This window comes from Ipomoea nil, unplaced genomic scaffold, assembly GCF_001879475.1.
Source record: "Ipomoea nil cultivar Tokyo-kokei standard unplaced genomic scaffold, Asagao_1.1 scaffold0146, whole genome shotgun sequence".
In the NCBI taxonomy this organism is placed as follows: Eukaryota; Viridiplantae; Streptophyta; class Magnoliopsida; order Solanales; family Convolvulaceae; genus Ipomoea; species Ipomoea nil.
In genome coordinates this window covers 1,047,835-1,062,723 of record NW_017616574.1, presented here as the reverse complement: position 1 = coordinate 1,062,723, position 14,889 = coordinate 1,047,835, and the positions used below count along the sequence as shown (strand labels likewise).

Below are 14,889 nucleotides of genomic sequence, written 5' to 3'. Positions count from 1 at the left end.
ACTATATATCCAGATCGATCGAATTACATAACTATATATTCATAATTTGACAACAGTACATTTAGAAATAATAACTACACATTCATAATTTCATATCCATATATTCATAATTTCACAACTAGACATTTATAATTACATAACTCCATATTCAGAATTCTTAAAGTGCTTGTTCACGGAGAACTATATCCATAATTTCAAAACTATATATCCACAACTTCATAACTATATATCCATAACTTCATAACTATATATCCACAACTTCATAACTATATATCCATAACTTCGTAACTATATATTCAGAATTGCACAACTATATATTCATAATTATACGTCGATTGGAGTTTTTGTAAAAAAAAAAAAAATGATTGGTGGAGTTAAACGGTGCCACTAATGACACTGTTACTCCATCATATTAAACGGTGTCGTTTTGCAACCGCTTGCACAGCATAATTTGCGTCAATCTTGATAACAATTAATCCTGCATTATCCATTAAAGCTAGTACGTGGACCAAAAGCGCAAATTATGCTGTGCAACCGTGTGCACCATGTATGGTGCACACGGTTGCAAAAACAACGTCGTTTTGACTAAAAACGTGCGTCCCACTTAAAAAAAAAATCATATTCGATTCTCAGCAATAGCATTTTTTGTGCATAATTTGAATTATATATCCACAAATTTATAACTATATATCCACAGTGAATGAATAACACAAAATTCAAAATGAATGAACTAAATACCCACAATCAATGAACTAAATATTCACAATCAATGAACTAAATATCCACAATCAATGAACTAAATATCCACAATCAATGAACTAAATATCCACAATGAATGAACAACATAATGTTGTTGAGGAGAATCGAAACTGATTTTTTTGAAAAAAAAAATAAGACACGTATTTTTAGTCAAAACGACATCGTTTTGCATGGTGCACACGGTTGCACAGCATAACTATTGGACCAAAAGTGGAGCTAGTAAAAAATACCAAAATTTTGTTGGATCTACAATTTCATATTTAATAGATTTGGCCCGGAAGCCCAAGTTTATATACTTGTTAGATAACCGATCACTATACTATGGCAATTTATATTGTGCACCACGGCGTACATAATAATGTGTGCCCAGGCACAAAACGTGTGCGTTTCTTGCTGACGTCACTCCGTCCGTCCGAACAAACCAAACCCCATTATGTGTATTCAGTTAAAAGTTTATGTGTATTCAGCACGTTTGGTTCATGGAATGAATTTTGAGCCTTTGAGGTAATAGGAATGCTATTCCATAAGGAATGGAATAGGCAAGGAATAGAATATGAATTGTATTCTATTGTTTAGTTCGCGGAAGGAATAGACTTTAGGAATTATATTACAGTGTTTGGTTGATTTAAGGAATAGAAATGAAATATGTTTTAAAAGACATAAATACCCTTATAAAAATATGTGATAGTGGCGATGGTGATGGTGGTGGTGGTGGTGGTGGGGGCAACGGTGGTGATGGTGGTGGCGATGGTGGTGGCGGCGGTGGTGGTGGTGCTGGGGTGGTAGTAGTGGTGGTAGCGGCAGCAGTGGTGGTGGTGACGGTGACGGTTGTGGCAGTGATAGTGGGGGCGGCGACGGTTGTGGCGGTAGTGGTGGTGGCGACGACGGCGGTGATGGTGGTGGTGGCGGTGGTGCTGCTGGGTGGTGGTTCTGGTGGTGGTGGCGGTGGTGGTGATGGTGGTGGTGGCGGTGGTGGTGCTGGTGGTGGCGGTGGCAGTGGTGGGGGCGGCGACGGTTGTGGCGATGGTGGTGGTGGTGGCGACGACGACGGTGGTGGTGGTGGTGGCAGCGGCGGCGGTGATGGTGGTAGTGGCGATGATGATGGTGAAATAGGATAAAATTTATATATAGAATAAAAAAATTAGGTTTTTTTTTTTTTTTTTTTTGAAGGAAATTAGGTTAAAGAAAAGGGTAAAAAAGAAAATATATTCTAAAATCTATTCCTGAGCGTTCAGTAATAGGCTAATACCCAGACAATCGTTATGTGTTGGACCCGTGTCCAGCATGCATGCTGGACACGGGTAACAATCCCGTTAGGCACTGTTATCTCCTTTTTTTTTTTTTTTTTTTTTTTTTTTTTTTTTTTTTTTTTTTTTATTTCAGACCGCTTCATTATAGGAGTATATGTTCATAATTTTATTACTATATGTTAATAACTGTACATTCATAACTCTATAACTGTACGTTCATAACTCTATAACTGTACATTCATAACTCTATAACTGTACATTCATAACTCCATAACTGTACATTCATAACTCCATAATTGTACATTCATAATTTTCGGAAGCTCTATGTTCACAATTTTAGATCTCTATGTTCATAATTTTATCACTATATGTTCATAATTGTAAGTTCATAATGTCAGAGCTCTTTGTTCATAATTCGATCAATAACTGTACATTCATAATTCCATAACTGTAGATTCATAATCTCATAACTGTAGATTCATAACTCCATAACTGTAGATTCATAACTCTATGACTGTACATTCATAACTCCATAACTGTACATTCATAATCTTCGAAGCTCTATATTCACAATTTTAAAGCTCCATGGTCATAATTTTATCACTATATTCATAATTGTAAGTTCATAATGTTAGAGCTATGTGTTCATAATTTCATAATTGCATAACTGTACATTCATAACGGCATAACTATACATTCATAATCCAAAAAAAAATAACGCCGTTAACAGCAAAACACGCGCGATTTTTTTTTTTTTTAATAACTAAATGACGCGTTTTTTTTTTTTTTTTTTTTTTTTTTTTTTTGAAAAACGACGTTGTTTTGGGCCCGTGTTCACAATACATTGTGGACACGGGTCCAGGGCATAATTTGCGACAACCAGGGGGCCCTAGTAATAGCTATTACCTTATTTGAGGTAATAGGCTATTACTAGGAATATTATTCCTGGTAATAGAAATGGTTACCAAACAAAGGAATAGACCTATTACTTGGAATGCTATGCCATTCCCGGCCTATTCCGTGAACCAAACGGGCCAATTGTGTTATGAGTTTATGTGTATTCAGTTAAGAGTTTATGTGTATTATGTTAACCAAACCCCATTATGTGTATTCAGTTAAAAGTTTATGTGTATTGTGTTATGAGTTTATGTGTATTCAGTTAAGAGTTTATGTGTATTATGTTAACCAAACCCCATTATGTGTATTCAGTTAAAAGTTTATGTGTATTATGTATTATGTTAGATTATGTGTATTCTCTTATGAATTTATGTGGATTCTGTTATGAGTTTATGTGCATTCGAAATAGAGAATTTTTTTTTAACAACTTAACAAAACGACGTCGTTTTGGGAGGCGTGGGGCGCACAGTGATATGTGCGCCCTGGTGCACGGTATAACGATTGCTATACTATACTGTGGGACTACATACTAACATAATGTTCATTTCTATTATATTGAAGGTTCATTTTTAATATATTGAATGTTTACTTCTAGTATATTAAAAGGTTCATTTTTAGGTATAGTATCTAAAAAGTAAACTTTCAGTACATTTAAAATTACCATCCAATATGCTCGCACATGTTTAGCTCACTAGTTTAGTAGACAGTATTTGAGAGAAGAGACTAAGGTTGATCCTTTGTGTGCACCGTCATTTGGTCCTATATGCTAAGTCATTCTTCCAGATGTTCTGTTAGTCAACCGGGATTAGGAGAAGAAAATTAACATTCAATATACGAAAAATGAACATTTATTAGTGATAGACATTGCAATGTGCACCGAAGTCCACAATATAATTTGTCTTAGATGACATTTAATGCACCACACACAGGGTTGTTGCTGCAGCTCAATAGGCCAGTGAGATATCACCATAGAGCTGTTTTTTTTTTTTTTTTTTTTTTTTTTTTTTTTGAAAATCACTATAGAGCTGTTAAAGCATCTACGTCAGAGGTTTATTTGGGGATTATGCATGATTTTTAAGAAATATAAAGTGAACATGGATGAAAGAGTAACAAGAGAGAGAAGGTTGGGGATCATTGTCCACGTAAACATGCAACCTACTATATGAGGTGTTAACTTGCTATCAGGTGAAATTTCATATATTTGAAATGTTGAATGGTTTAATTGCACTTTTTTTTTTTTTTTTTGGATCCAAATTGTACTTTCACATTTCGTTCAGTGGCTAATTTGAATCTTATTCCTTTATATACCGACAATCAATAAACATAAAATATTTATTACAATATCACGAGATAAACATTAAAAATTAGTATTAGAAGAAAAAATGATATTTATATTGGATGGCAAAAGTAACATAATTTGTTATAAAAATGGGTGGTCTAGTGGGTAAAATATGATTCCTTCAACAATGAAGTTCAGTTGATCACATGAGTAAAATTTGGGAACAATGATTCGGGATTGAGTCTTACCAACGGCGGTGTGGGAGCAATCTTTCAAAGTGAGGGAGCTCCTTGTGCGCAATAAGCAAAAGTCTAACCTCTGTGTTAGCTGAGTTATTATGATTTACTTCATCATCCCAAATGCTTTATCAGGCAGAGTTGGGAATTTAACCTTTTGAGAATAACAATTTAAAATATGATCGTCACAAAGAAAAATACTATACATATATATATATATATATATATATATATATATATATATATATATATATATATATATATCCTCTAACGTTGTAACGTACTGTGTCATGATTGGTTATCTCGACTTCTTAATATAATAATTACTCCGTAATAATTATAATATGTCACGTTAAACATTACTTTTAATTTTGAAAAAAATAAATTATCGTTAAAAATACGTTACATCCTCATTTACTATTCTCATGCACTAGAAATTAGTCCTCCCGTTTAATGGACCCCTGAGTTACAATAATTTACTACTCTATTATCTTTTCCGAACTTTCCGACAGAGCATTGGGGATGATGTAAATCACGGTAACTCATTGAAGCGCATAAGGGATCTATCCATTTTAAGCATAATTCTACACTATCGCTGTCAAAGTCCCACACTGTAACCTTAATCTCTTTTTTCAAATATTATTTACTGAACCGGTTAATTGAGTCTGTAGGCTACTGCTCTATTATGTTGTTAGGTTGGGTTGGGGGCTCTGAGAGCAAGGAAATTCCGTTATGTGGGCAAGAATTTACTGCTCTCGCTGTCTATTTATATCTGCGCTGACTGGGAAGTGAGAAAATGGACAAAAGTAAGGGGCCGTTTGGTTCACGGAATGTTAGATTACCTTAGGGAATGTTAGATTGCTGGGAATGTTAGATTACTGGGAATGTTAGATTCCTGTGTTTGGTTAAAATTGAGGTATGTAATATAATCATGTTTGGTTTAGGGTTATCTTATATATATATATATATATGTTAAGGATATTATACTATATAGAATTAAAATGACAAAATTTATAAATATCCAAGGTTATCTTACATAACTTTAAAAAATGAAGGGAATCACATTCCCTTCAAAATCCTATGTGGAGGGAATGTTTCATTCCCTGGGAATGTTATATTCCCTCCGAGAATATGAACCAAACACAGGAATGTAAGCTCGGGAATGTCACATTCCCTTGGTTATGTAATATAACCTGAACCAAACGCCCCCTAAAAGTTTTGGGAGAAAGTGAAAGAGAAAGGGAAAGCGCTGCGATTCGAATTTCAAACTTGCAAGAAAGAGAATCCATTTAGTCCCCATTCCATTCCATTCCATTCAAACCGACTTTCCCCTCTTTTTCCTCCCAGAAAAAGGAGCTGTTTGGGTATTCCCTTTTGCTCTGAAATCTGAATTCCAATCTGCTCTGTCGCCAGTAGAGAGCAGAAATGGGCAACCAGGGAATGGAAAATGAGGCCAATCCCATTGCAGCAGAAATCAGAGGAGTTCCCATTTTCGGTGGCAAATATACTCAGTATAATGTGCTCGGAAACCTCTTCCATGTCCCCGCCAAGTATATCCCTCCTATTCAGCCCGTCGGCCGTGGTGCTTACGGCATGGTTTGGTAATCTCGATCTCTCTCTCAACTTCTCGCTTCCGTTTTAGCTGCTTACATGATTAATTGATGAGTTTTATGCATCTGCTTTGCTTGGGAAGGTGAAATTAGTACTCTCTTCTCGATTTGGTGGCGTGTGGAGTATAGTTTGTTTGGTTTGCTTGATCTGTGGTTTCTTTATGACGAGGAAACCACAACCACTATCCGAGATTCCGAGGGTTTGCAGGATAAACCACGCCTTATGACCCTATTGGCAAAGGACTACAGCTAGGTAGACTAGGTTAGGCAAACCAAGAAGCCTAATAGGCTTATAGGCCGCTCCCATTAGAGTCAAACTTGTAATTTGTGGTTATCAAGTTAACAATCTGACTAACTTGATTGAGATTGCCCCGTTTCATCTGTGTTGATTTCGGATTTGTTTTAGTTTGTATAATTTTTTTTTATGTTATGTTGTTGCAGCTGTGCCAGAAACGCTGTAACCAAGGAAGAGGTTGCGATCAAGAAAATTGGGAATGCATTCGACAATAGGATTGATGCCAAAAGAACTCTTCGCGAGATCAAGCTTCTTTCTCACATGGATCATGAGAATGTAATTTATTTGCATACTAAAAATCTGGTGCTTTCGTCTTTTTTCTTACATTGGTTGATTGGTTAATTTCTATTTATGCAAATGGATGTTTTGTTTACTTTTCTGTAGGTTATAGTTGATTGAAAATTTGAACTTGCTAGTATATTCCTTCTACAGATCATCAAAATCAAGGATATAATACGGCCACCCGAGAGAGAGACGTTCAATGATGTTTATATTGTCTATGAGCTAATGGATACTGATTTGCACCAAATAATACGCTCTTCCCAGACACTCACGGAAGATCATTGTCAAGTATGTTTGTCCTATATATTTTGTTGGCATGCCAAAGTTGAATATTCTGTTTACTTTGCAAATTGGTACTTGGCAAATGTCTAGTCATGATTATAACTCATTGTATATGTATCTTGATGATTCATCTGCATATGTTCTCGATTGGATATAGATGCACACACACTACACAATGTTAAGACAAATTTCACTATGGATTTTGGGTTCATCTGCTAGATTATGTCATAAATTTTCACATTCTACAGAACAGAAAATACTAAAACGTTTTTACTCTCATACTTGCTGCATGTGTTTTGTGGGATAGAAGGATTTGGTAAGCCATTTTAACCTTTACTCACATCAATTCCTGTTGAACTGAGAAGAATTTTAGTCCATTAAACTATTGATGCTCAAGGAAACATAAGATAGTTATGGTTTTCTATTTCTTAGTTTGAGTAACTTTACAAAACTTTAAATAATGTGTGGGAAATTCACTGGTGTGATCTGAAAAGAGCATCCTTTAGCTTTACAGATTGTGGGGTGCTTAAAAGTCGTCAATTAACGAAATATTTACTAGATTAGTGAAAATCTGTTATTTTCACCACCCTCTGTATTCACCATGGATACTTCAAGCCACATACCGTATTCTATTGGGCATTTTACTACTTGGTTATTAACTGTTAAACATTTTTTGTGTTTCTTTACAAGAATGAATGTACATACTTCTTCCTTTTGGATACTAAAAGTAAAAAGGTGGGTTTGCGATTTTAACCTTATTAGTTGATCCAAAACTTTCCATGTCTCAGAGTATTTGTTCACAAACCCATATAGTGCCAGATGTGTTGATCTTTTTAGTTTTCACCAAACTGCTTAGTAGTGCTCTTTTGTGTTTTGCAGTATTTTCTGTATCAGTTATTGAGGGGACTAAAGTACATTCACTCTGCTAATGTTCTGCACCGGGATCTGAAACCAAGCAACTTGCTACTTGATGCAAATTGTGACCTCAAAATCTGTGATTTTGGACTTGCGAGAACCACCTCAGAGACAGATTTTATGACAGAGTATGTTGTCACTAGGTGGTACAGGGCTCCTGAGTTGTTACTCAACTGTTCAGAATATACTGCAGCAATTGATATATGGTCTGTTGGCTGCATTTTGATGGAAATCATTAAAAAAGAACCTCTCTTTCCAGGCAGAGACTATGTTCAGCAATTAGCCCTTATAACTGAGGTATGTATACGAGGTGTCTTTAATTAAATTGTATAAACATGTGACTTTATTTATTTATTTATTTTTTTTTGGGTGAGGAGGGAAAGCCGCAGTCACTATCTGAGGCCTGAGGGTGTGCACTAGGTAAACCCCGGTCTTGTGACCTTAGCTGGCAAAGGACCACAAGGAGGTAAACCATCTTAGGTTGCCCATAGCTGATCAGCTCAAACCAACAAGGTCAATAGGTTGCTCCCACTGGAAGTTGAACTTGGAACCTTGTGGTTACTAAACCAACAACCCTACTAACTTGGCTGGGGTTGTACCTTACTTTATTGATTGTATTAAGCAGTGATTAAGTCTTAACATTCTTGTTACCGGTCCTCTTTCCTGTGAAAAAGCTATTAGGTACCCCAGAAGACTCCGATCTCGGATTCCTTAGGAGTGACAATGCTCGGAGATATGTCAAGCAGCTTCCTCATGTTCCAAAACAACCATTTTCCCAGAAGTTCCCAGATGTGTCTTCCTTAGCCATTGATCTCGCAGAGCAGATGCTGGTATTTGATCCAGCTAAACGCATTACTGGTATGCCTTTCGATACCCTCTAATACCTGAAATGCTTCACATTTCGATAAAATTTGTTCTAATTACTCGTCCACTTCTTATGATCATAAAGTTGAGGACGCCCTGAACCATCCATTTTTATCAAGTCTGCATGAAATCAACGAGGAGCCCACCTCCCCTTCTCCTTTTGTCTTTGATTTTGAACAAGCATCCCTAGATGAGGAAGATATAAAAGAACTCATATGGAGGGAAGCTTTGAATTTCAACCCAGAATAAAGGAGTTGATATCATCACCCTTTTCCAACCTCTCTCTCTCTCTCTTGGCTTGTTTCATCACTACTTGTGTGATTTTAGTTTAAAAGTTGACCCAATTTGTGTAATATTTGTCCAGTTGTTTCTTATGGATGTAAGATTTTTCTTTCCCTTGTCTCTTATTGGGTCTTTGTGAAGTTGAATGCAAGGGGAATTGATGGATTCATGTTTGTATCCAAGAATCCTGTCCCTTGAAAGTTTTGAAGAAAGGATATGCTGATTCTGTTCTGCATACCATGAAAGCTATTTGTATACCTAAACATAAAAGCTATTCTGAATGCAATATGATATACTGATATTTCTATATTGAAACAGAGTGATAATATATTTACTCTCACTATTTATTTATTTATTTAATTTTTTACTCTTTGTTGATATGGTATGTTTTAATTGATCCAAAAAAAATAATATATTTATCCTTTCTCACTCAAAAAATTAATTTTATTGATAAATAGTAAATGAGATTTGCGAACATAGGGATTTGAGTTTGGATTGGACTCTTTGTGGGTAAGACTGTAAAGTTTTTATTGAGTCTTGGAACTAATTGGTTCCATTTATCTCTTCGTGGGTGTAGGGACGAGTTTATGGAGTTCAAGATATATTTCGACAATCTGAAAATAATATATATGGTCTCGTTCAGGTGAGAACACATTTTAATGGGAGAACATGCAGGCTTCAGTAATGCACAATAACTACTCCAGCCGCGCGACTACTACACGATGCACCACATTTATTACATGAATGTACGGAAATTACTACACGGATGCGCGGCTACTACACGATGCACCACATTTATTACATGAATGTACGCAAATTACTACACGGATGCACGGTACAAACCCACCACATGTCTAGGAGCCGTATTGTGCATTGATATAGAACTTATCGTGTATTATTGAAGAAGTCTGCATGTTCTCACATTAAGAGGTGTTTGTTAATTGTTATGACATGAATATATATATATGTATATATATATATATATATATATATATATATATATATATATATATATATATATATAAACCCAAATTGGCAGACGCGAATAAAGGTTGGCGCCATTCTTGGGTGTGAAATATTGAGTGCATAACTGCCTCCGACTAACAGAATTCCACACAACCGTCTTCTCAAACTCTCAGTGAAACCCATTGATACACACTTCAAGAAATCTCTCTCTCTCTCTTTCTCTTTCTCTTTCTCTTTCTCTTTCTCTGCTGCGATTGTTCATTCATCATCAAAGTGCAGTCTCGAAGAAGGTAGACGATGGAGGGCAGTAGTTCATTCCAAACAACCGTCTTCCAGTTTCAGATTCAAGACCGCCGCTATCGCAGCTTGTGGTGTCTCAGCATACCCAAACCCAAACTCATTCTAATGGTCGCCATGCTCTGTCTCTTCTTCCTCTGGTGGCTAATCTTTAACTCCGGTAATATATTTTTATTTTCTCACTCTCTTCTTCTATTCTCCACTCTTCTTGTTCTTGCTTATTAATTGTGTCTGATAATCTAATGCTCTCTCCTTTAATTAACAGTTTTGGGTGTTTTTTCTTTTTCTGTTTATTGGCTAATCCGGATGTGTTTATTCGTATTTCTACTTTCTGGGTACTGATTTTCTTTAATTTTGTGATAATTTATTGTTTGGGTATTGCTTAATCTCTAGAGTTGTTCTTTGGGTTTCTGGAATCGGAAGTTCAAGAAAAGTTTGATTTCTTCTGCAAATTGTTCTCTTTCTGATCTATGATTTTGTTGTTTCTGTTGTTGGTGAACTGTGAACAGTGCGTTTGGAGATAAAAGATGGAAGAATTAGTGGAATCCAGAGGGGTGAATTGGTGCATTTGGAGGAGTTTTTCTCAGATTTTTCTGCCATGGATGGATCACTCACCCCACCACCTGAAACAGCAGTGGAGCCAGTGATAAAAGAGGATGAAACTCAGGCCAGTTTTGTGTCTTTGGATTCTGGTTTCACTGAGATAATGCAGCTCAGCCCTATCAATGAAACTAAACTGGGGTTTGTGTCTTTAGCCTCCTCGAACGATTCCCCCTCGGGGGCGGGGGCGGGGGCGTTTCCTCCGCCCACACCTTTCTCGACGACAACCATACCATCACCACCACCACCACTTCGTGATCAGTATATCATCAACATCATTAGGGCTTTGAGAGGGGCCGGGGATTTCGCGGGGTGGGCGAATTTGCTCTCATCTGCCAATGTCTCTTCCCTTCCACTCTCTGCCACTCTCTTCATCCCTGGAAATGATGCCATTTCCCACCTCCCCACAGCCTCCACTAACCCTGCTGGCCTCATTTTCGACCCTTTGCTCGTCCCTTACCATATCGTTCCCCAACGCCTCCCCTTCTCCCATCTCCAACGCCTCAACCTTCACGATCGCCTCCCCACGCTCTTGCCCTCCAAATCCATTCTCATCACCAACAACTCTTTGGCCAACTTCACCATTGATGATGCCAGGATCACCCATCCTGATCTCTTCCAGACTCCCGCTTTCTCGGTCCATGGCATAAACAGGATTCTCAAGTACTCTACTTATGGTGATCAGATCATCATATCACCACCTCCATTGGCAGCTCCACCAAGCAGCAATAATCCCCCCCAAGAAATGTTGATGGCAGCACCAGTGTTACCACCTGCAGAGGTTATTATTACTAACAACAAAACTTCTGCTTCACTGTGTTTGTGCACTGAGTTCCCTGTCATCTTCTCTGTACTGCTCTTTTTCATCTCTGCAACATTCATGGGAATTCTTGCATAATCCAGGAATGGACATAACTGGGTTCTTACCCATCTGCAAGAACATTAGATACAAGATCAGAATTGTGTCTATGAATAGGAATTCCTCACTGTTTTGGCAGCAGATATGGATGGTAGATTCCTAGCTCTGTATGTAGTTGTACATCTCACCATTGAATACTGATAACAAATGTTTCTTCTTTCAACTTCCTTTTTCCTCTTTCAATGAATTGAAAATTCTAGCTCTGATCCATTGGCTATTGTTTTTCATCTTTTGGTTCTTCAGTTAACACATTAATATTTCAAAGGCTAAAATTTAAATCAATCACACAATATTTGAGCTTTGGGCAATTCAGAATAAAGGTTTTAGGTTAGTGAAATTCAGAACCAACTTTCTTGTCACTATTAGAAGATACAATAAACTACTCCTTCTGTCTTATTTTGTGTTGGGTTCGGTTAATAAAGTTTGACGGAAGTTATTTATAATTTAATTTTTCATAATATTAAGTTTAGAATTAGTATGTAAAATTTATATATTTAAAAAGAGTGAATTTCATTTTTGGTCCTACTGTTATATGGGTGTTTCCAATTTTAGTCCACCTTAATTTTTTTTGCCACTTTATGACTACTATTATTGAATGTGTTCCACTTTTAGTCCACTGTTAGTATTTCCATCAAGAGGCCGTGTAATCTAGGGATATTTTGATCTTTCTTCTCATCCAAGACTATGTTTGACTAAAAGAAATGAGAACATTAAACCTAAAACCTAAGAAACCTCGCCGGCCCATGTTGGAACAAACGAAACGATGTAGCTTTGGCTTCCCATTCTTGTTGTTCGAAGAGCCATCTTCGAATATCGGAGGAGGAGGACGAAGCGCCTAGATTAAAAGAGAAGAGACAACCATAAAAAGACCAAAATACCCTTGAGTTATACGGCCTCTTGACGGAAATATTAACGGTGGACTAAAAGTGGAACACATTCAATAACAGGGTTGCAAAGTGGCACAAAAAATTAAGGTGGACTAAAATTGGAAACGCCCCTATAACAGTGGGACCAAAAATGGAATTCACTCATTTAAAAATTCCGTTAAAAGTACTATTAAACATAAAAAATTAAATTCAAAAGTTATAAGAAAATATACTAACAAAAATAAACAAAAAAGAAAAAATTAGTTTGACCAATGCATAATAAGTAAGACAAATAAAATGTGACGGAATCAGTACTAATGTGACGGAATCAGTACAATTGATTAAATGGCCTCGTCCCATAATTTCTCCTCTTTGGGTTTGCAAGCTTTTGATGATCCTTTGGAAAGGATTGGTTTACTGATTACAAATGACACAATAATGGGCTGTTTGGTTCACATAATATGCCTGAAATGACATAGTATTCTCAATAATAGACTTATTCCTCTGTTCATATTTTACCCCTCAATTAAATTTATTTTCTAGGGAAAATGGCACTTTTTCCTCCTAAGTTATATACATATAGCACTTTTTCCCCCTGAATTATTCAAGTGGTTGTTTTTCCCCCTGAAATGTTAAATGGACATATTTACCCTTAAAATAAATACTCCCTCTGTCCCGAATTGGTTGTCTCATTTGCTTTTTGCACGCTTTTTAAGGAATTAAAGTAAATGCTATGTATTTTTCAATTATGCCCTTCACTTTTGGAAATAAAAGCAAAAGTCATAAGGGTAATTTGGGAAAAAGTAGAATGATGGTGATGTTCAATTTTGAAAAGAGGACAACATTTTGGGACAAACTAAAAAGGAAAGTAAGACATGCAAAATGGGACAGAGGGAGTATTTCATTTATTTTTTTTTCTCTAACAAATTATGACCACAAGTTGGTTCAAACCAAACAGACACTATATAAATCAAACCGAAATATTCTAATTACAATTTAGAATCGAAACCCGATATTTAGATTTTATTAAAATCGTGAACCGGGACGGCCGGTTCATGGTCCAAACTGAAAAAAATAAAATACATTTATTGTTGAATTTAGACTATTTTAAAATAAAAAATTAAAATTTTAAAAATAAAGACGGTTCAAAATCGCTAACCGGATCTAGAACCGCCGGTTCACGGTTCAGGATCCAGTTTTTTCGATTCATAATTTTAATGAATTGAAATTAAAATATTGGGTTCTGGATCTGAATCATAATCGGAAATTTTTAATTCGATTGCTATAGTGTCTGGTTGAATTCGAATCGAACCGTGGTCATCCTTATGTATACGCAATAATTTATTGAAAAGGAAAAATAAATAAAATGTTTACTTTAAGGGTAGAAATGTCAATAAAATATATTAGGGGGGAAAACCGCCACTTTTAAAATAATTGAGGGGGCTAATGTGCTTACATGAATAATTCAAGGGGAAAAAGTGCTATAAGTATATAACTCAGGGGGAAAAAATGTCATTTTCCCTATTTTCTATTTCACCATTGCCGCCGTCGCCGTCGCCACCACCATCCCACACCACCGCCACCGCCCACCACCACCACAACCGCCGACGTCGCCACCACCACCAGCACCACCACCCTACCACTGCCACCGCCACTGCCACCACCGCCGCCACCACTTCCACCACCACCATCGCCACCATCACATATTTTTATAAGGGTATTTATGTCTTTTAAAACATATTTCATTTCTATTCCTTAAATCAACCAAACACTGTAATATAATTTCTAAAGTCTATTTCTTCTGCGAATCAAACAATAAAATACAATTCCTATTATATTCCTTGCATATTCCATTCCTTATGGAATAACATTCCTATTACCTCAAAATTCATTCCGTGAACCAAACGTGCTGTAAGAGTTGTTTCGCTTAAATTTTTATAATCCGTTTGTTATATTCTTTCCGTGTATCCCACCAAAAAAAAAAAAAACAAAAAAAAAAAAACAAAACAATCTACAAAAGAGGGTGAGTTATTTAGTCACATTATTGCATACATCGTGATAAAAAAACAACGTCATTTCGTGTAAAATATTTTTCACGCGAGTAACTGTAAAATACATTTTTATAACTCATAATTTACCTTATTCTATAGTATAATGTACATTATTCTAAAACATAATTTACATTATTCTAACTCATAAAATACATTATTTTATTACATAAGTTTTATTGTTCTAACACATAAAGTACATTATTTTAACACATGTAAATTATTAACACATATGTACATTA

General features: G+C 36.1%; 2 protein-coding genes across 2 annotated transcripts; both read left to right on the top strand.

The window, feature by feature from the left end:
- Nucleotides 1-5,633: 5,633 nt before the first annotated feature.
- On the top strand, nt 5,634-9,277 carry LOC109172893 (mitogen-activated protein kinase homolog NTF6-like). Its single transcript, XM_019322137.1, has 6 exons — nt 5,634-6,022; nt 6,473-6,602; nt 6,759-6,896; nt 7,770-8,102; nt 8,480-8,663; nt 8,755-9,277. Exons 1-6 carry the CDS (start codon nt 5,847-5,849, stop codon nt 8,916-8,918), a joined length of 1,125 nt encoding a protein of 374 aa, XP_019177682.1. The 5' UTR covers nt 5,634-5,846; the 3' UTR covers nt 8,919-9,277.
- Nucleotides 9,278-10,020: 743 nt separating this feature from the next.
- Nucleotides 10,021-11,712, top strand: LOC109174621. The gene is made up of 2 exons (XM_019323875.1): nt 10,021-10,374; nt 10,724-11,712. The coding sequence occupies exons 1-2, from the start codon at nt 10,215-10,217 to the stop codon at nt 11,710-11,712; spliced, it is 1,149 nt and encodes a 382-aa protein (XP_019179420.1). The 5' UTR covers nt 10,021-10,214.
- Nucleotides 11,713-14,889: the final 3,177 nt, after the last annotated feature.